This window comes from Coregonus lavaretus (assembly GCF_964263955.1).
Source record: "Coregonus lavaretus genome assembly, chromosome: 22".
Lineage (NCBI taxonomy): Eukaryota > Metazoa > Chordata > Actinopteri > Salmoniformes > Salmonidae > Coregonus > Coregonus lavaretus.
Window position 1 is genome coordinate 15,501,466 of NC_140009.1, and position 21,948 is coordinate 15,523,413.

Below are 21,948 nucleotides of genomic sequence, written 5' to 3' on the forward strand. Positions count from 1 at the left end.
CATAAAGAACTCAGAACTGCCGACCAAGGCATAATATATATACAACTACTTTCCAGAAAGTAATACAAGACCTAGAAGAAAACATGGAAAGAAATGCAATCACACACAAATCTTCCTCCCCGTGCTCCTCCCGCTTTATTGATAGTTTAAAATTACATTTCTATGTTCTACGACTTCAGATGCGTTTTCCTTCCGACTTAAAAACTGAGTACAAGCAAATTTAATTTTTTACAGTAGTCTAAGTGATATTGTACAAAAATAACATTTGATTTCTGTGAAAACATTCTCCATTCCCAAATAACTGCTAATTCTGATGATCTGACAACTGTTTTTGATGCTAATTGTTCCAAGGTAAGTTTCCAAAATAATTTTTGGGGAAACGTCTACCTTGGTCTATTTACTGATACTCCTTTAAATTGTAAACAGATTTCTTTTTATAAAAGAACAGTAGATTCTTTAAATTCTTCCAAAATGTAATGGCATTTATCGATATAACATGCAGTTTGTTATCGCCCGGCACTTTGCTGCTTGTAGGGCCCAGATGCAAACGGCTCATATGTTGTGAACTGTTTCCCATGTCATACTCTCTTGGCCAACTCATATGTTATCCCACTAAAACAAACCAAAAATAACCATACATGGAAGTTCAGGTTTCTTTTTACTCCCTTCTTACTGAGACTCGCTTTCCACAAGCCCAGAGGTCCTCTATATCCCATATATTTAGTCCCATTCATTCATCTCTGTTCACCAGTGGCTTGGAAAGGGGGATTCTTTAACAAAGCATTATACATAACACCGCTACCAAACTAAACAAACATTTTTTGTATTGAATGCAGAAAGATATTTTTTTTTCCACCCCTTTCTTCATATTACATGTTGAGAGGCTCACTGGCCCGGGACTAGCCTCTGTCAGCCAACCTTTGGCCAGTGAAGAGGCTTCAGAGAAAAATAATACAACCAACCATCAATCAGAAAAAATAGGAGGGGCAACAAAGGGCACTGATTATGCGGTGGCTTCGATGGTGCACTCTTTCGCCAGGTGGCCGGTGTTGCCACATTTGTAGCAGTTCACCTCACTGGCTTTGCTGCACTGCACAGCCACATGGCCGATCTCGCCACACCTGGAAAGAGGAGAGAAAACATTAGGATTTCAGTTGACCAAGCATAAGCGTTAACATTTACATGGCTTCGGCGGAGAAGGGAACTAAACTGGAAACAAAAAGCGGAAGGACCATATACACAGCACAAACATACATATATCTTCATACACAGCATAACTACTTGAAAGCTTGCCACTTCAGGTATATACATGCCTATAAGTTAAGACTACAGTAGAACCATTTATGTCCCCAAAAGAAGGGGGTACCAGAGACTGCATGTCACTCTCGAGAAGACTTGTCGAAACGCGTTGTGTGTTTGTGCTTTCAGCAGTTGTTAGTCAAGTTTGCTCTGTACATGGGAACATGCAAGTATGAGTAGTTACCATGTGTATTTATTACAAACATTGTTTTACAAATATATTTGTACTAAGTGGCCACTCACCTGTAACATTTGACTTTATCGCAAAGTTTCTGGATGTGCCCGAAGCCTCCGCAGGAATAGCACTTCTGCTCGTTGGCATGGTCACAGTCACGGGCCACATGGCCAGCCTTGCCACAGCTGTAGCAGCACTGCTCCCTCTCCTTTTTGGGCTCCTTGCAGTCCCTGGAAATATGGCCGCTCCTGTGGCAGTTGTAGCAGGCTGAGGAGAAAGAAAAAAGTTGTATGTTAAAGATTTGTTCTTAAAATTAACATGTAATATGGCATTTTGTCAGAACTACTTCAAAGCAATTAACAACGGCATGGCTATCAATTATTAATACATATCTTTCAAAATACCATTATTCAAACAAGAATTTGTTTTATACAATGTTTGTAACATGTAATAAACATTCTGAAATACCACGTGTCCCCAGATCCTGAATAACAGTAGGACCTAGTACATAGTGACAGTCACAAGAAGGCTACAACTATTGCTCACTGTAAAGCTGAACAAGTCCATATTGGAACTACAAGTTTAACGTTACGAAAACCAGGAGTTGTGTTGACAAAACCATTGGCATGTACTTAGCATTCAATAAAGGAAAGAAAATTATTCTCACCATCCTCGGTCTGTTCACAGTCCCTGGCAATGTGACCTTGCTCTCCACAGCGATAGCAAAACAGATCTAGAAGAGGAAAGGTGACGCAGAGGTTTACTTTACTCATCTGTGAAAGAGAAAAAACACTGGCAACCCTAACTGAGGAGGAACATGTATCGTTTTGCTGCCATGTCGTTTGACATTGAACTATGCGATTGTGAACTAAACCAACATAATCACGTAATAGATGTGACTAAGACAACCATGCTTTGTCGTTTTGATATCCCAGTGGTAGCGAAGTGATAGGACTATGTGAAAACCCTGAAAGCAGCCAATAACACAGGTCATTCCCCATAGGAAAAGGCCTTTGTGCTCAGCAAACTTAAGGCAGCTGCTGAGAATTGTTCATACATCTCTGCTTGACAAGCCAGTCTCACACACTGTGCAGAATGTGAGGGTGTGTCCCAAAAACCAAGAAAGGTACCCTTTCCTCTTCCTCTTCCCCTGCCGCGGCCACGCCCCCCACTCCCAGCTTCAGGACAGTTTTTGATCCAATGCCCAGGACGGCCACATCGGAAGCACTCACTGCTGCTGCTCATCTCCATATCTGCAGAGAAAACAGAAAAGACTTCAACTAAAACCACACTTTTGGCTAGTCATTTCCAAAGAGGCAGGAATTCTAAGGGTATGGTAAATGATACAATCAACAATGGAGGCAAAGGTCAGGGTTGGCCAATAAAAGTTGGGCCCATCCATGGCTTGTTACCAACTCAATCAAGTGACTGACCACCTCAATCAACCATGTGCTGTTAGCCTTATCAGCCCTGCCCACAGACATCATTTCAACTTCTAGTTTTGTTTTTACTTTTGGTCCAATTGTCAACTAACGTGAATTCAAAAAAAAAATTGATGTCATTGGATTTAGGTTAAAAGTTGGGTGGTAAAAATACAATTTCCTCCTGCGCATGACTTTTAAAAACTACTTAGTTTCACGTTGATTCAACATAATCACAATTTGTTTTAGGCTGAAATAACGTGGAAACAAAGTTGATTCAACCAGTTTTTGCCCAGTGGGTGGTATCTAGCTAGCGGCTACTACTCTAAAATGTCAAAAAGAATTATCCATATGCCACCTGAAATTATTTACATTTCGTGGTGGTTTGGTCATGGCTACCCCTGCTTGAGCAAGCTGACATGCGGGTATAAACTATGAAAGGGCCTAACACGTTACCCTACAATGTTAGCGTAGATAGCTAGCAAACTAGCTAGCAACGTCGGTAAGTTAGCTAATGAAACACATGTCACGTCTGGCTAGTTGATTAACATTAGCAATGCTAGCTACCTAGCGAACACAAACCTGGTTAACTGCAAAATATGGCTTATTCTCCCTGACAATTTGATCTACCGAGGTACTTTCTATGCAGATCCATTAAAAAGGTAGTTATCCTCGGTAAAAGCATTACCAGTGCATGAGGCCTTCTGGCCTTGTCACGTTGAGATTGCAGCAGTTTCTGGCTGTAGCAAAATGCAAACACCACCTCTGTTGAATGTGGCATTGCTAGGCCGCGCAGCAGCCATTCAACATTTAAAAAATTGCAGTCATCAACCACATTCACAAATTCTTAGTTTCAATAGTATATTGTTAGACACATTCATTGGCCATATTTTAATGAGGCAAAATTATAATTTTAATAGGGCTAATTTCCCGCGCATAACGACCTAGTCGAAGTAGCAGTTAGGCCACGGACGGACCCAATAACGTTAGAAAGGCTAATGCTAACATCAGCGAGCCATTATCGCCATGAAAACACATGATTTCGGAGATTCATTTTATGGCGCTTCTAAGTTTGATACATTAGCTAAGGTCGAACATAATACAAATACTGTGATCTTTTATATTTAAATGTTTTTATTACTCACCTTACCTCGCTACGAGATTCTCTGCTGTTTACGCCTCCTCACTCCGTTGCGCCACATGCGGTGTGAACACGAGTTTCTAGTGATCATTCACACTATCCAGTCAACGCTAACGCAGCACTTGGGCATGGTCTTTTTCCAGGACCAATGGCAAACGAGCGCGCTTGGACACCACCTCCATGGAGTGGCGAATCACTGAACAAGACAGCAATCATGTCCCGCCTCCCAGGTTTCCCGTTCCTGCTGTCTGCTGTCAAATCAAAGGTGATCTCATATTGTCATCTTTTGATGTTTCATTTGACATATATTACACGTAGAATTGCTACAATTGTAGCCTAATACAATCATGTAGCCTAAGAACTTATCATTCCTCTTTGGCTATATTCTAATAGCTTTCCACCTCCAAATATTCCATTAAAAGAGCTGTATGTAGGCTACAATACATATTATGTATCAGTGTTAACTGACACCAGTCTTCTCATGAGCATGCAGGCAATCAATCAAATACAATTATTTGTTATTCACTATTGAGCATAGCCAATGACCGTGGATCATTTTGATATAAGGTAAAAGGGTCTATAAAGTGTAAGAATATTAGTGTATGGGATAAATGGGTGCAGACTGACCCATCCCCGTTCCACACAGAGGTTGCATCATAGGTAGGCTATTTGAACACAGTGCTGATCAGTGAGACAGACATTACACTGAATCATGGAGGCTAAGCATTTCAGCTCACTGCTCTGAGTGCATGGTCAGATCAATAAGTGGGAAAGATGCAATCATCCTTCTCTTAAGGTGGCATGCACAGTCATGAACGTGGAAGGGATAGGCCAATTTCACTAGGGTGATGTGGGATATTGAAACCCTTAATTACATTGTTTATCAAGACTCTAGATTCTCTAAATTAAATGGCATAATTTTGGTTTAGTGAATACCAGTGACTGGACACTTTTCCCTGAAATAATGTTTTCCTGGTTTCCTCCCAACACTGCAGCTGACTGCACTGGGATGGATGATTAGACTGCATCCTAATGGGATACCTTAAGATCTTACAGTGACAAAGCCCTGCCCTCTTCCTCTTAGGCTGCATACAAAGTGTTTGCATTGGTATTTCCTGGTATTTGTTGCTGTCAGGATATGAATTAGGTAGTTGTTGGAATGGAGATTTTTGGAATGAGATTAAATCAAATATATGATCAGAAAATGGTGAGCATTTGACTGGAGAGAGATTATATAATATGCAGCTATGAAATTAGAATGATTATAGTATTTTTGATAAGGATGTCATCTGCCCTTACATTCAGTGTGTGCCCATAGCATCAAGGAGAGCAGGCTGCTGGTCTGTGCTGGTGAGGAGAGCCACATCACCAAAGCTCTGATCTTTCTCCTCAATAGAACTCTGGGGTCTTCGATGTCGTCATCTACCTCAGGGGACCTTTGGCTGGGGACCTGATCTTGAACACATGGTGAGTAGAAGGTTTGAAAGTAAGATAGGATCCTAAGATCCTATTGCTCCATTTAAGAGCAAACACTTTAAAGCTTTTTCTTTGCAATGAGAAAGGAATCTATTTAATGATGAGAACAGCATGACTCAAATAAGATAGATGCAGTATATTTTGATATTCAAGTTCAAATGATTAGCAGGTTTTATCTATTTCAAGTCACCAAGCAGGTTTTATCTATATCTAGTAACCCTGATTATAAAATCTCTTGTCAAAAAGACAGGCCAAAAAATATAGCCTAATTGTAGATGTTCACCTGACTAGGCTATGGGTAGTGCCTTCTTTTTACCAGATGATGGGGTGCTTGTTATTCTTTTGATGGATTTCTCATTCTGCAACTGAATAAAAGCATATATAGTCTACAAAAATGATTGAATAATATAATTGCCTGCATTTTATGCTGATTCACCATACATTGCACAGATTCACAGATGTTTGCAATTGAGCAATATCATTTTTGTTTCAGGTTTTGATAGAATGGTGATATTTGATAGATATTTTGGTGAAAAGTCTGCCTACTGCAATCTCAACACACATTTTAATCATCCTGAATGCCAATAGCTAGGCTAAATCTTGTCTTATTTGTGTTTCGTCTGTCAGTGCCCAACCTGTATCACACATTCATAATGCATTAATAACATAAGTGTGGTTGTTTTCTATTAGGCTACACCTCAACTTTTTGGACTTTGTTTACTTTTCACTAATTATTGACATAAAAAGTAAATATCATAGTGTCAGAGTGGGTGGGCTGGCTTAAATTTGTGTCCTCATAATTGCGCAGTAAATTGTAAGGCTGAAATTGTTGTTATGACTGTGGGGTCCTGTTTCAATCACTGGCGTCAGGCAGGCGCACGTCATGAACTCAAACTCTTTCACCTTCTGTTTATCGCCGTAAATATTGATTGGTATTTGAACAACATAACTACAACCACTTTTTGAGAGTTTTAATTTGGCATCAACCTCATAGAACCGGACGGTTGTAGAGTGTCATTCACATGTGACTTTGGGAAGGTGTCTCTGTTGGATTTGTAGGCTAGTATTTTTTTCTCTCACTCAGGGTAAGTAATGAAAGGAAGGCTAAATATCTTTTTAGGGATTGGTTGAGTAACACATCGGGGTTCCCTTCATGTGGGACATTATTTCATGGTTTGGAATGGTTTGATATTTTGATACATTGTTACTTTCTTTCCGGGCTCAACATTTTGGATTTTCTCTCTGAATGCGTTGCAAATATGACGATGTCATCGACTCCACATTTTGCTCAAGTTATGGCGGAGCTGAAGTTTTCTAGCTTGTGTTGGTAAGTTTGCTCTGGCAGTGCCATTAATTCTGCACAAAATTGGATTGCAGCTGTCGTCTTTCTCCCGAGCCAGATCAATGTGAGTCTTGTTGGACTCAGTAGAACAAATATGTTTATTTAATGTGATAGGAAAATGGTGATAGATCTGTCTAAAGTTTCGGGTTGATGAAGGAGTTTGGATCTTACAGAAAAGGGCCCTAGAAAGGCTACTGTCAGATTTGAGACAGCGTGGCATTGTCTATGCTATTTCAATCAGTGTTTAGAGGAAGAGTTGAAAATAGACTCTAAACTTGTAAATTAGAGGACTGAGTTCAGTCATTTCTACCACTATTCTCCTGCACAAATATATTTACTTATTTTGTAAAATGTATATGCATTGCATATAATACATTATATTATCATTCTATAACACATTGTCATTTGTCATCTCTACTTTTTTTTTGAAAGATGGAATATGTAGCTGGGCACAAAACACTGGATTTGCAAATCCAGTGTATTTTAACCACAGTATTATGTCATCATGGAAACCAATTTTCAACATAGACAAACCTTGTATAACATATGTTAGATTTGTACATTTGAAACAACGTCAGATCTTCAACGTTATATCCACTATCAGAAAAAAACAATAGGCTGAGCAGAACCTGCTACTGAGAGTTGATCTATTCTACAGCTACTGTTACCCATCAAGGTTTGATATTTGCCACTGACTACTACCAATGTGCTATCATGAGAATGATTATTGAGAGATCTCTTAATAACTAAATAGATAAACTGTTGCTATTGAAGTTATTCCAAAGGGTAGGTTTAAAAGAGCAAATTAAATGTAGCCATACACTATAAATCATATATTATCAATTATACTACGCTGAACAAAAATATAAATGCAACATGCAACAATTTCAAAGATTTTACTGAGGTACAGTTCATATAAGGAAATCAGTCAATTTAAATACATTCACTAGGCCCTAATCTATGGATTTCACATGACTGAGAATACAAATATGCATCTGTTGTTCACAGATACACTATAAATACAAAAGTAGGTCGACACCCCTTCACCCATTGCTGACAGGTGTATAAAATCGAGCACACAGCCATGCAATCTCCATAGACAAACATTGGCAGTAGAATGGCCTCACTGGCACTGTCATATGATGCCACCTTTCCAACAAGTCAGTTTGTCAAATTTCTGCCCTGCTAGAGCTGCCCTGGTCAACTGTAAGTGCTGTTACAACGGCTAAGCTGCGATGTGGTAGGCCACACAAGCTCACAGAACGGGACCGGCGAGTGCTGAAGTGCATAGCACGTAAAAATCGTCTGTCCTCGGTTGCAACACTCACTACCGAGTACCAAACTGCCTCTGGAAGAAACGTCAGCACAATAACTGTTTGTCGGGAGCTTCATGAAATGGGTTTCCATGGCCGAGCAGCTGCACACAAGCCTAAGATCACCATGTGCAATGCCAAGCGTCGGCTGGAGTTCAATTGTATTCTTCATACTATAAAATAATATAAAATAATGGCACGGAATTCAAAAAAAAAAAAGGTCTGCTAAATGAACTAGTGTAGCCCAGAGCCATATGGCATAGCCAGATCAGGACCTAACATAAGGACAACTCAGAGTATGCTATTCTGTTCTTCTGAAATAGACTACATTTTCTTCATATCATGTTTCTTTAGACCTGTCTAAAATAAATAATGGATTTATTGTGATGGTGTAGGCTAAATTAATTGGATTTATTAGACTTTTTAAAATGTACATGTTCCAAAGGTCTGCATCATTGGCTTGTAGACTATGCATGGAAGCCAGGAGATACTAAATGTGTTTAGTGTAAAATTAATTAACGGTCAATTACCGTGAGACCGGCAGTCATTTGCTTGACAATCACCGGCTGACAAAATGTGATGACCGCCACAGCCCTAATAGGACCATTGCTGTATTGACAGTACTCTTTTTCCCATGGTCAAATCAAATCACAGAATGTTTTGGAGGACTGTCAAATCCTACTAGCTACTACGACTCCTTTCTAGTTTTCTCAGCTAGTTTTCAGAATAAGAAATGTGTTGGAGTTGTGATGGAATGAAGACAGACACTGCGTAAACATTGCTACAGTGAGGGAAAAAAGTATTTGATCCCCTGCTGATTTTGTATGTTTGCCCACTGACAAAGACATGATCAGTCTATAATGTTAATGGTAGGTTTATTTGAACAGTGAGAGACAGAATAACAACAAAAAAAATCCAGAAAAACGCATGTCAAAAATGTTATAAATTGAATTGCATTTTAATGAGGGAAATAAGTATTTGACCCCTCTGCAAAACATGACTTAGTACTTGGTGGCAAAACCCTTGTTGGCAATCACAGAGGTCAGACGTTTCTTGTAGTTGGCCACCAGGTTTGCACACATCTCAGGAGGGATTTTGTTCCACTCCTCTTTGCAGATCTTCTCCAAGTCATTAAGGTTTCGAGGCTGACGTTTGGCAACTCGAACATTCAGCTCCCTCCACAGATTTTCTATGGGATTAAGGTCTGGAGACTGGCTAGGCCACTCCAGGACCTTAATGTGCTTCTTCTTGAGCCACTCCTTTGTTGCCTTGGTCGTGTGTTTTGGGTCATTGTCATGCTGGAATACCCATCCACGACCCATTTTCAATGCCCTGGCTGAGGGAAGGAGGTTCTTACCCAAGATTTGACGGTACATGGCCCTGTCCATCGTCCCTTTGATGCGGTGAAGTTGTCCTGTCCCCTTAGCAGAAAAACAGCCCCAAAGCATAATGTTTCCACCTCCATGTTTGACGGTGGGGATGGTGTTCTTGGGGTCATAGGCAGCATTCCTCCTCCTCCGAACACAGCGAGTTGAGTTGATGCCAAAGAGCTCGATTTTGGTCTCATCTGACCACAACACTTTCACCCAGTTCTCCTCTGAATCATTCAGATGTTCATTGGCAAACTTCAGGCGGCCCTGTATATGTGCTTTTTGAGCAGGGGGACCTTGCGGGCGCTGCAGGATTTCAGTCCTTAATAATAATAATAATATGCCATTTAGCAGACGCTTTTATCCAAAGCGACTTACAGTCATGTGAGCATACATTTTTACGTATGGGTGGTCCCGGGGATCGAACCCACTACCCTGGCGTTACAAGCGCCATGCTCTACCAATTGAGCTACAGCAGTCCTTCACGGCGTAGTGTGTTACCAATAGTTTTCTTGGTAACTATGGTCCCAGCTGCCTTGAGATCATTGACAAGATCCTCCCGTGTAGTTCTGGGCTGATTCCTCACCGTTCTCATGATCATTGCAACTCCACGAGGTGAGATCTTGCATGGAGCCCCAGGCCGAGGGAGATTGACAGTTATTTTGTGTTTCTTCCATTTGTGAATAATCGCACCAACTGTTGTCACCTTCTCACCAAGCTGCTTGGCGATGGTCTTGTAGCCCATTCCAGCCTTGTGTAGGTCTACAATCTTGTCCCTGACATCCTTGGAGAGCTCTTTGGTCTTGGCCATGGTGGAGAGTTTGGAATCTGATTGATTGATTGATTGCTTCTGTGGACAGGTGTCTTTTATACAGGTAACAAGCTGAGATTAGGAGCACTCCCTTTAAGAGTGTGCTCCTAATCTCAGCTCGTTACCTGTATAAAAGACACCTGGGAGCCAGAAATAATTTCTGATTGAGAGGGGATCAAATACTTATTTCCCTCATTAAAATGCAAATGAATTTATAACATTTTTGACATGCGTTTTTCTGGTTTTTTGTTGTTGTTATTCTGTCTCTCACTGTTCAAATAAACCTACCATTAAAATTATAGACTGATCATTTCTTTGTCAGTGGGCAAACATATAAAATCAGCAGGGGATCAAATACTTTTTTCCCTCACTGTATGTGATGAATTCCAACCCAACACTTTGACTCCCACTATTTCCCCAGAGCACTGAGAGCACTAGTGTTTGCTGATGGAGCACCTCCAGGGAGCGTGGAAGACCCTGAGCAACGGCTTTGGGATGAAGGACTCTGTGTTTGAGGGCCCCTGCCTCTCCCCGACCATGGTGCAGGGCCTCCCCTCCCAGCGCCGCTCCTCCGACGACAGCAAGATCCCCGACTCCAAGACCAGCAGCACCATCCGCGTCTACCTCCCCAACCAGCAGCGCACGGTGGTGAGTCCATTAGAACAATAATAATAATAGTACATTACTAATGGTACATTTCATTTGAATAGCCTTTCAAAACACCCATGGACACTAAACAAATGGAAACAATGAAATACAGTAGTTCAGGGGACAATGAGTGAGTGGGATTATGGAAACAACAATACACTGCTGCACTAATGTTTGTTTGAGTGGGTGCTTAATTAACTGAGTCACCTAAGTGCAGTGTGGCAGTCTGTTAGTGGAAAATTGCTACCTAAATTGATTATCATCATCATACACAGACCAAAGGGCATACCATTATTCCAAATCATCCCATTATCCCAAAAGAGAATATATTATGCACATGTTTATGTTTTCACTGGTCCCAGTAAGTGTTGTTGTTGTTGTTGAGTGTGTTTGTTGTGGTCCCTCAGGTGAACGTGAGGCCAGGTATGACCCTGCACAGCTGCCTGATCAAAGCGCTGAAGGTGCGGGGCCTGCAACCGGAGTGCTGTGCTGTCTTCAGACTGTACCCAGGACAGAGGAGGTATGCACTGGGCACTGGGGCAGGGGGATCAGAGGGGTGTCACTTGATCTCTGCAGTGTAGGTAAAAATGAGCCCTAACCACTGATACCGGGTGAGGTATTATTTCACCCACCAAAGGTTAAAAACTAGGATTGGGGGTGGGGCAAGCTGATCCTAGATCTGTGGTTAGGGGCAACTTCTACCTTGAGGTAGGTCCATATGATGCTGTAAGAAAGTGTTTTATTTTTCCAGGGATGTGGTTAAACTTTGCTGCAAAGAGATTTCTACAGCTATACAACCTTTCAGGCTAAGACATGTTGAATGACCTTTTCTTGTAAAGGCTAGTTGTGTCAGTCTGTGCCCTCCAGTATGTGTTACCTTACTTAATGTGTCATGCTAAATGACTAAAATGTAAATGTAAATGTCCCTTTTCTAACAGTAAAAAGTCACGTATGGATTGGAATACCGACTCGACCTCACTAATTGGGGAAGAACTGCTGGTGGAAGTTTTAGATCATGTCCCCTTGACGACGCACAACTTTGTAAGTAGCCCATAAAGCAGGGGTTTCAAACTCATTTTGCCCCGCGGGCTGCATTTGGTCTTCACCGAGGTCTGGAGGGACGCACTTAAAATGTATTATATTTCCTTGTCGTAAACATTTGCACAAAATAGTCCTCTATCCATCGCTTTTGTATTTTTGATGCTCCCTGACTGTCTAGCTTAGCTTTCGTTTCGATAACGGTTAGCAAGCTGGACAGAGTGAAAAGTCTATAAATGTAGAGACTATAAAGACTATACATTTCTACACAGTTTCGATTAGGTTTTAGTCATTTCAATGTCGATTAAGATCATTTTTACCCCCAAAAAACAACATTGAAGAAACAAAAATCTGCGGGCTGGTTTGAATGGCCGTATGTTTGACACCCCTGCCATAAAGGATGTTACACTGTTTACCCAGGCCGTTAGCATCGGCTGGAAAAGAATGAAATACTTCATTTTCCTCTTTAACTTTCAGGTTCGGAAAACATTTCTGAAGTTGGCCTTCTGCGATATATGCCAGAAGTTCCTTTTGAACGGTTTCCGTTGCCAAACATGCGGCTACAAATTCCATGAGCATTGCAGCACCAAAGTGCCCACGATGTGTGTGGATTGGAGCAACATCAGACAGCTCCTGTAAGTCTCTTCTCCTCTACTGTGCAGCACAAATCAAAATGGCTGCTAACACATAACTGTATGGAATAGCAAGAACACAAAACAATATAAATATTAACAGTACAAGTATACAGCAATGGGTGAATAAACAATGTAATGAACATACTAACATAGGAGCTAAGTAAGATAAATGAATGTGGTAGTCTCACAGTCTGCATTGTAGATAGATATTTACATAGAGCATTGTTTTGCATGCAGGCTTTAGAACTCCATATTTCAACAATAAGCATTTGTAAATGGCTATCACTGGCAATGAAGAGATACATTTGTCATTTTATCTGGCAACCTTTCATGGTGCTGTCTTTATCCTGAAGTATTTTAAACAGATGGTTGGTGGTTGATAGTCTCTCTCTCTCTCTCTCTCTCTCTCTCTCTCTCTCTCTCTCTCTCTCTCTCTCTCTCTCTCTCTCGCTCCCCTTCCCTGATACATATGACTAATACAACTTCAAACTCTCTCTCTCTCTCTCTCTCTCTCGCTCCCCTTCCCTGATACATATGACTAATACAACTTCAAACTCTCTCTCTCTCTCTCTCTCTCCCCCTCTCTCTCCATCTCTCTCTCTCTCTCTCTCTCTCTCTCTCTCTCTGTCTCTCTCTCTCTCTCTCTCTCTCTCTCTCTCTCTCTCTCTCCTCTCCTCTCTCTCTCTCTCTCTCTCTCTCTCTCTCTCTCTCCTCTCTCTCTCTCTCTCTCTCTCTCTCTCTCTCTCTCTCTCTCTCTCTCTCTCTCTCTCTCTCTCTCTCTCTCTCTCTCTCTCTCTCTCTCTCTCTCTCTCCTCTCTCCTCTCTCTCTCTCCTCTCTCTCTCTCTCTCTCTCTCTCTCTCTCTCTCTCTCCCTCTCTCTCTCTCTCTCTCTCTCTCTCTCTCTCCCTCCCCTCTCCTCCTCGGTTGTTCCCTACACCAGGTGAAAGTGGGGGTCCATCTCTTCCTCCTCTTACTTCTCGGCGAATGAGAGAATCGCTGTCCCGACTCCCCAGCAGGTAAAGCAACCCCTCTTGCTCTTGAACTCTGCAACTCCCATGGACCACTTTCACACCTGGTACTGTGAGCAAGGCTATCTCCAGGCAGCAACACAGCATCAGCAATCAAATAACTACAAGTACAGTAAAAGTATTCCTCTTGACATACCATTTAACGTCAACTAAAGGTTGCGTGTGGTAATAATTGATTTAACTACAGTACGGTAAGGTGTAGTAAGTACTTTGGCTCTCGGAGGTAATGGTGGCCAAATGTAAAGGTTCTTTGGTTGCCATGTTTGACTGGCCCTCAGCTGATGCAGCTGTAAAGCACCTTAACCCGGGCCTCAAACCGAATCAATGCCTGTTTTTGATTATGTCTCCAGCTTTATGAAGCTTTCACCGTCCAGGGGGCTTATGTAACCAGAGGCGTGAAAAGAGGCTGTTGTTTCAGAGCATTTATAACAGTTTAAAGCACTCAGATCGTTGCCAAATTAGCTCGCAGAACAATCTCAAATGCTCTTCAAAACAAAGTCCTGTTTTGGCCAAAAGGGGGATTTGTTCTCATAGAGTGCTTTACAGGGTTATAAGTGTGGTCTAATACAGTATGGTATGTCACTCGCATGGAGTGCCACTTTTACCAGCAACTGACAGTACAGTACAATATACTTTCCAGTCAGCAGTGAACCAAGACCAGCATCACACTAATTACTGAATCAACAAGACCTTTAATGAGAGTGCAAGGAGAATTGTCACCTACCACCATTCTGAAAGGCCAACTAGCAATCATGAGTTGCATAGGCTCCTAGAAAGGCAAGACACATGCAGGAAAGCAAAACCCATAACCTTTCCCTTCAAGTTATTGTGAAATATGTATTACTCTGATAGTTATACAGATATTGGATCTTAATTTGATCATTCTGTTGTCGCTGAGAATTTCCCTGCGCCGCAGGAAATGCAGATGAGCGTCGAGATTTACATAAATTCACTGAAATATATGTACATCTCCCGCACTAACAAACGGTTATATTAACAGTATTGCACTTTTCATGTAGCCCAATTTTGGCCAGCTAATAGCCTAATCACAGATTAAACATTACATCGGCGGGAAAAGTGGGAATGTTAAAATCCTGTTGCTGCAGGATTCTTTTGCTGCGACAATACTGGTCAAATTAAGATCCCACACCTGTACAATGTGAAATGTTTTGGTAGGATTTGTGCTAACTTTGACTGGTGAGCTTTGTAGCGTAACATCATAGCAAATACTTGGCAAACACTGAGGTTGAAATAATTCCCCTAGTGAATGGGGTAGTATTTGTAGAATGACCTAGAACATTTTCCTGTTATTGAATTTTGTAGAATCTCAATGTGTTCATGACTGTGTTTGTTCAACTATCTAGAAAGTAGAGGATAGATGTTGAGATGTGTCAAACTGTCACTGCCTGAAACAGAAACTGTCTTCTAACCATGTCACACAGTGAGGGTGTTCTAGGGTGTGCCTGAGAAAAAATTCACATAATGTCAGAAATGAAACTGACAAGCTGCCATCCACCACACCCCTGTGAGATTGATTATAAGAAGTGTTCTTTAAAAAAAAAAATTGCATTAGAAGAGCACCTCAATGGTATCTGTTTGAGGACTGTCTCAGACTAAGATTAACAACAATAGTAATTATAAAATTATTGTAATAATATTTGATCCTTGATTATCCAAACAATTGTCATGACAAAACCATGACCCCTACTTTTCCTAAGCCTGATGTTGCCCCTGTATTCACCCATCAGCTCTCTGCACCGCTGCTCCACCCCTCACGCCTTCAACTACACTGCCCCCTACCCACCCACAGGGGGTGCTCTATCCCAGAGGCAACGCTCCACCTCCACGCCCAACGTCCACATGGTCAGCACCACCATGCCAGTCGACAGCAGCATGATCGAGGTAACAACACACCACGCAGGCCCCCAAGGGACTCCTGGAGGTCCAGGCAGCTATCTTAAAATAACCTCCTTGCCCGATCTGGCCCTTCTTACATGGCAGGAATCTCAACCATCTTCTCTGCCTAACTTCTGTAATCTTTCCATCCCCCTTACTCTTTCTACTAAGTAATTCATCTAGCATGATGACAATTTACTTTGCATCATTTCCTTGATTGTGTTTCATTTCACTTTTATATCCTGCACTTTACTGTATTCCTTTCTGATTCATTCATTTCCATACCCGGGTGTATTTGGAAAAATTATAACTTGAATGCTGTATCTAATATGCCCACAAAATGTAACACCCGGGTAGCACTCTATCATTCCTCTCTTACCTTCCTTCACTCTGTCTCCCTTTCCTTCCCTGTCCTCACTGTCTCACTGTGTGGTGCCCTGATGGGGAGTAGCTAGATTATCTGAATACCTCCCCTAGCTCCTGGTGCAGGCGCTTCTGGCTGAAGAGGAGAGTAGGTATTGTTCGCTTCTCCAACTCTTTTGTTGAAGCGACGTCAGAGAGCCCAGACAAGGTTAGGAGGCAGAGTGTCAGAGTGTTGTGTGATAAACAACATGGCATGCCTTTCAACAGACTAGTATCCACATGCTTTTACAGTTTCTGTATCTAACTGAATGATGAAACTGTTGAATGACTTGTGTTCATTTGATATTTGTAAAATCTGAAATAATATTTAGTTTTTTTTTCCTAGGAGGCAATGCGTAATCATGAAGCAATGCGTAATCATGACTCAGGTAAGATTTTATAAGGTCGTTACCCCACATGAGTGGCTCAGTTTCTGCTAAGCTAAAGGAAACATGCACAACATCCCACAACAATACTTTCTGTCATAACCTGGCGTCCATCTTCCCTTCCTAGGCGGGAGTTCCCCCAGCCAGAGTCCCACAGGCTGGTCCCATCCCCAGTCTAACACCCCAGCGCCAGACAGACGAGAGAGGGCTCCTTCATTCAACACTCAGGAGAAACACAAAATAGTAAGTTAGACAGCCCCTGTAGTTTGTACACTTACTGTGAATGAATAGCATCTTAATAGTACTTTTAATTCCTACACTCTTAGAAAAAAGGGTTCCAAAAGGGTTATTCTGTTGTCCCAATAGAATAACCCTTTTTGGTTCCAGGTAGAACCATTCTGTGTTTCATGTAGAACCCTCTGTGGAAAGGGTTCTACATGGAACCCAAAAGGGTTATACCTGGAACCAATAGGATTCTACCTGGAACCAAAAAGGGTTCTTCAAAGGGTTCTCTTATGGGGTCAGCCGAAGAACCCTTTTAGGTTCTAGATAGCACCTTTTTTTGTAAGAGTGTAGGTGAATTATATATAAGATCTACTGTAGATGGAGAATGTGGCCTTATATTGACTATCCCACTGCAGCGTCCGAGGGACAAGCGGGACTCCAGTTACTACTGGGAGATCGAGGCCAGTGAAGTGGTGCTGCACTCCCGTATCGGCTCAGGCTCCTTCGGAACGGTATACAAAGGGAAATGGCACGGTGAGCATGCTTCTGGATGGCACCTGTTGGATAAACACAATGCTTGTAATGCTTGGTAATGCTGTAAGCTGTTACGAAGGTCTACAAAGGTTTGTGAGGAGTTCTGGATCTATGAGTTGGCTTCAACACTTGTACTGAGCCTAGTCTACATGGCCACACAGCAGCTTAGACAGTTTCTGTACCACATTGTTTGTCTGTTGTAGGTGACGTAGCGGTGAAGATCCTAAAGGTGATTGACCCCACGCCAGAGCAGTTCCAGGCCTTCAGAAACGAGGTGGCTGTCCTTAGGTAAGAGAGGGTGAGAGTAGGGAGGAGAACTATAATAATAATAATAATAATTTGGTGGTGCTTATATTTGTCCTATTTCACACATGTACAAGTGTGTATTAATTGGAAATGTGTTTTTTGCATATCCCAACTCCCCCTGAGACACTCTCAGAGAGTGGGGTCATGGCCTGGGTCTGCCATTATCAACAGCGACCCCTATAGGGTTAAGTGCCTTGCTCAAGATTTTTCACCTTGTTTGACTAGCAACCCTTCGGTTACTGGCCCAACACTCAAACCACTAGGCTTTCTGTTTCCCTATAGTGATATTCTTATTGTATTCATCACTTTAGAGAGAGCAATACATTGACCCAATAATGTGTTTGTTGTTGGTAGATTATCTTCATGCAGCATTATCTCATCTTTGTTTTAGTGATTTCCTCTTCCTCTCTCTCTCTCTCGCTCTCTCTCTCGCTGTCTCTATCTCTCTCTCTCCTTCTCTTTGGCCACAGGAAAACGCGACACGTCAACATCCTGTTGTTCATGGGCTACATGACGAAGGACAACCTGGCCATTGTGACCCAGTGGTGTGATGGCAGCAGCCTCTACAAACATCTTCACGTCCAGGAGACCAACTTCCAGATGTTCCAGCTCATAGACATCGCCAGGCAGACAGCTCAGGGCATGGAGTGAGTCCAATCAATCAATCAATCACTCAATCAATCAATCAAATGTATTTATAAAGCCCTTTTTACATCAGCAGATGTCACAAAGTGCTATACAGAAACCCAGCCTAAAACCCCAAACAGCAAGCAATGCAGATGTAGAAGCATGGTGGCTAGGAAAAACTCCCTAGAAAGACAGAAACCTAGGAAGAAACCTAGAGAGGAACCAGGCTCTGAGGGGGTGGCCAGTCTGCTTCTGGCTGTGCCGGGTGGAGATTATAACAGTACATGGCCATTAACGGCAGATTTTTCTCAAAGATGTTCAAACCTTCATAGATGACCAGCAGGGTAAAAAATAATCACAGTGGTTGTAGACAAGCAGGGACAAGCTTAGGTGTAGATTGGTGCTACTTACAGTTCTATAGGAATGCTAGGTTTACAAGGGTGTTGGCTTGAGATTGACGCTATAAAAAGGTGATAGCTTTAGAAGGATCTTATGTGTATATATATTTTTGTATTATTAACATGCAACTGAAATTTCTTTCAGCTATTTGCACGCCAAAAACATAATCCACCGGGACATGAAGTCAAACAGTATCCTTTTCTTCAAACATTTTCACGCTCTGTCACTTTGTTGTGACACAACTGAATAGAAAATAGTGTTGGCTTGAAATTAGACAAATGATGTATGAGCTCACAGATTCAGCAGTCTGCCACAGCTCTGCCTCCTTGACAGCGGTACAGATATCTTCCTACACGAGGGCCTGACGGTGAAGATAGGAGACTTTGGTCTGGCCACGGTCAAGGCCAGGTGGACTGGTTCTCACCAGGTGGAGCAACCCTCAGGGTCCATACTGTGGATGGTCAGTAAGAGGAAAATGTAAATGTCACACTAGAAAACCCTTAGAGAACAAAATACGTTACTTTCTTTGCTGTTGAGATTGGGCCTGAGAGATGGGGTTAAGGGGAGCAGTTTCTTAATCTGTGGGAAAATGTGTTCGTTTTGGTGGTCGTGCACTCCAGCGTTCATTGTTTGACTTGTCTCTGTTGAAAATGAAACATAGAAGCCAGACCCTGTGAGAATTTGAGATGAACTCATTATGTTTCCTGGAATTTAAAATTAAATCAATTTAAACATGTTTGTCTGTTTTTCTGTCCTCTGTTCTCAGGCTCCTGAGGTTATCCGTATGCAGGACAACATGCCCTATAGTTTCCAGTCAGACGTGTACTCCTACGGTGTTGTCCTCCATGAGCTGATGACGGGAGAGCTGCCATACTCACAGATAGCCAACAGAGACCAGGTAAACCCAGCCTGCCACACAGACATCTCTGAAATCACGGTACTCTCTATTTCAGTTGTGCTAAATGTAGGGACAGATATAGGCCCTTGACCTGTCCTGCCTTGTTTGATTTTAACAAATCAAATATAACTAGGATTGTGTGACCCAGTTTCAGTTTCAGCCACTGGCCAAATGTTTGTTATTTCTTTCTAGTACCTCTCTCTCTCGCTCTCTGAGGGCCATAGTCAAGTTCTGTCATAAGGATTGTCTCACAGGTATTATTAGTGACTGGTTGTGACCTCCACAGAAAACAGTAACACTGTAATCTCTCATCTCTGTCTCCCCTGTCAGATCATCTTCATGGTGGGCCGGGGGTACCTGTCTCCAGACCTCTATTCCTAACCCTAACCCTCTTCTCCCTCTATAGATCATCTTCATGGTGGGCCGGGGGTACCTGTCTCCAGACCTCTATTCCTAACCCTAACCCTCTTCTCCCTCTATAGATCATCTTCATGGTGGGCCGGGGGTACCTGTCGCCAGACCTCAGTAAGCTTTATAAGAGCTGTCCTAAAGCCATGAAGAGGCTGGTGGCCGACTGCATCAAGAAGATCAAGGACGAGAGGCCACTGTTCCCCCAGGTACTTGATAATGAGTTTTCTCTGTACATTATCTCGCCACCTTTATTTTGAAAATGTCTAAAGTGGCTGAAGTGAGTTGAAAGGTTTTTGGAGTTTAATACAAATGGCACTGTAGCAAAGGCATCCAAATTTGCTGGGAGTGCTTCCCGGTACTCATCCAATCTCCCCCTCTCTCTTTCTCTCTCTCTCTCTCTCTTCCAGATCCTGTCGTCCATTGAGCTGCTCCAGCACTCCCTGCCTAAGATCAACCGCAGTGCCTCAGAACCCTCCCTGCACAGAGCCTCCCACACCGAGGACATTAACGCCTTCACTTCCACCTATACCAGACTGCCTGTATTCTAGAACTACAATACCCAACCTGTCCCTCCTACCTGTTCCTGTTCCAAAACATACACACGTGTGTGCATGCGCACACACACACACCCACCAAATATCTATGGCATAGAAAAAGAGGAGGGACTGGCGGTAAAATAATCCTCTGAAAGTGACAGTGGATGGGGATCAAAATGGGATTTCAGTCACTGACTGAGTTTTTCCAGTGAATGTTTTGGTATGGAGAGGAGAAAAATATTGACTATCCATTGGGTTGGAGAAGATGATTCACGGTGAAGGAAATTCATGCACATTATAGGGTTAATCAGAGGCCTACTGTAATTTTCCCCATGGCTAAAATGAGTGCAATGGAGAGAGTGGCAATGTAGTTAGTGGAAGGTGTAAATATGTGAAAGAAAGCACACCTACCTGGGGACAGAGAGGCGGAGACATTGAAGGAAATGCCTGAGAGAAAAATAAGAGTCTCTCTATCTCTGAGCTGTGAAGCACACCTTTCTGTCTGACTGCCCTGGTTTCTTATGAAGAAGATCTTCTCTAAGCTGACCTGCCTGAAGAGGAAATGAAGCCTAGACCAAGATACCCTGAACAACCTCACCTTCTAGGATGATTCTTATCAAAAACAGTGTGATGCATCTATCGGTTTCGCAGGGGTATTTGATTGTACATAGTCTTAAATCAGAGATATTAAATTATTATCAGTCTTCATCTTCATGCTTTTATACTTTTTTTCCTTAATTCTGAAAAAAATGATAGCTTGTCAGACACTCAAGCATGACTGATTGAGGAAGAAAAAAGCATTTTTTAATTTGGACATTTTAATAAAAGCGATGGCTATGTTTCTAGGGTCCATGTGATTGGTTCGTGGCTTTGCGGAGTGTTCTGATCAGTAGTAACCCACACATTTTAATCAGCCTTCTCTTTGGGTAAACCTTCAGGAGCTGGATATTGGGCAATTGTCTTTAATAATTTGCATTTTGTCTGCCATGTCTCTTTCAGGAGGTTAAACATTTTATTGTAAATGTGGTGAGAATGTTGTTAATTTGATGTTATTTTAATTAAATTAAGTTAAACGTAAGTGTTCAACACTTTCCGTTCTTTGTTGCTACTGACTGGTAAAAGGACTGGGTTCACTCAAAACAATAACTGTCAATCAAAGTGTATGTTGCCTGTGCACAAACACAGGCATTGGTTGGCTATAAAAAATTGCGATGACACAGACTTTGGGCATCTACATTAAAATAAATATTAAAAAGATAGACACTGGAGAATGTGGCCTTACACTGATTGTGTCTGCTGTAAAGGGCTTGTTTAATCAAAATTGTCCCAGGCAGGTACAAAAGACGTTGAGACACTGATCTCCACCATTAGACTCTCTTTGTGCACCTCAGTAAGATCTCATACATGTGCAAGACTTTGTAGCTGGGTGCAATGTTTGCTGTTGCAGTAGCATTGTGGTGCAATCTCACCGTGGATCCCGTCTAGACAGGCCACTAGGGGATTCCACCATTGGGAAAATGGAACTAGGTGCTCCATAGCTATTGGCAGAGAGAGGATGGGACTAAATGATAACACAATCTCAACGAAGCTGTTGGGAAATGCTTAAGTTTAAGCTCTTTATGTTCAAAAGC

At 42.1% G+C, this 21,948-nt stretch overlaps 2 protein-coding genes across 3 annotated transcripts; one reads left to right on the plus strand and one right to left on the minus strand.

Moving 5' to 3' along the window:
* Positions 1 to 110: 110 nt before the first annotated feature.
* On the minus strand, positions 111 to 4,175 carry LOC311149404 (CCHC-type zinc finger nucleic acid binding protein-like). 2 transcript variants are annotated; one of them, XM_084186588.1, is made up of 5 exons: positions 4,046 to 4,175; positions 2,605 to 2,727; positions 2,142 to 2,207; positions 1,543 to 1,741; positions 111 to 1,121 (listed from the first exon to the last, which is right to left on the minus strand). In XM_084186588.1, exons 2-5 carry the CDS (start codon positions 2,723 to 2,725, stop codon positions 1,004 to 1,006), a joined length of 504 nt encoding a protein of 167 aa, XP_084042714.1. In that variant the 5' UTR covers positions 2,726 to 2,727; positions 4,046 to 4,175; the 3' UTR covers positions 111 to 1,003. The 2 variants fall into 2 exon arrangements, with proteins under 2 accessions (XP_084042714.1, XP_084042713.1); XM_084186587.1 differs by having other exon boundaries at positions 4,041 to 4,166.
* Positions 4,176 to 6,358: 2,183 nt separating this feature from the next.
* On the plus strand, positions 6,359 to 21,532 carry LOC311149827 (RAF proto-oncogene serine/threonine-protein kinase-like). Its single transcript, XM_084187056.1, has 18 exons — positions 6,359 to 6,839; positions 10,770 to 10,996; positions 11,404 to 11,516; positions 11,935 to 12,037; positions 12,512 to 12,669; positions 13,593 to 13,685; positions 15,446 to 15,599; positions 16,045 to 16,164; positions 16,342 to 16,384; positions 16,509 to 16,624; positions 17,023 to 17,140; positions 17,344 to 17,428; positions 17,917 to 18,093; positions 18,617 to 18,663; positions 18,814 to 18,932; positions 19,239 to 19,370; positions 19,853 to 19,987; positions 20,189 to 21,532. The coding sequence occupies exons 2-18, from the start codon at positions 10,796 to 10,798 to the stop codon at positions 20,327 to 20,329; spliced, it is 2,055 nt and encodes a 684-aa protein (XP_084043182.1). The 5' UTR covers positions 6,359 to 6,839; positions 10,770 to 10,795; the 3' UTR covers positions 20,330 to 21,532.
* The last annotated feature ends 416 nt before the right edge of the window (positions 21,533 to 21,948 follow it).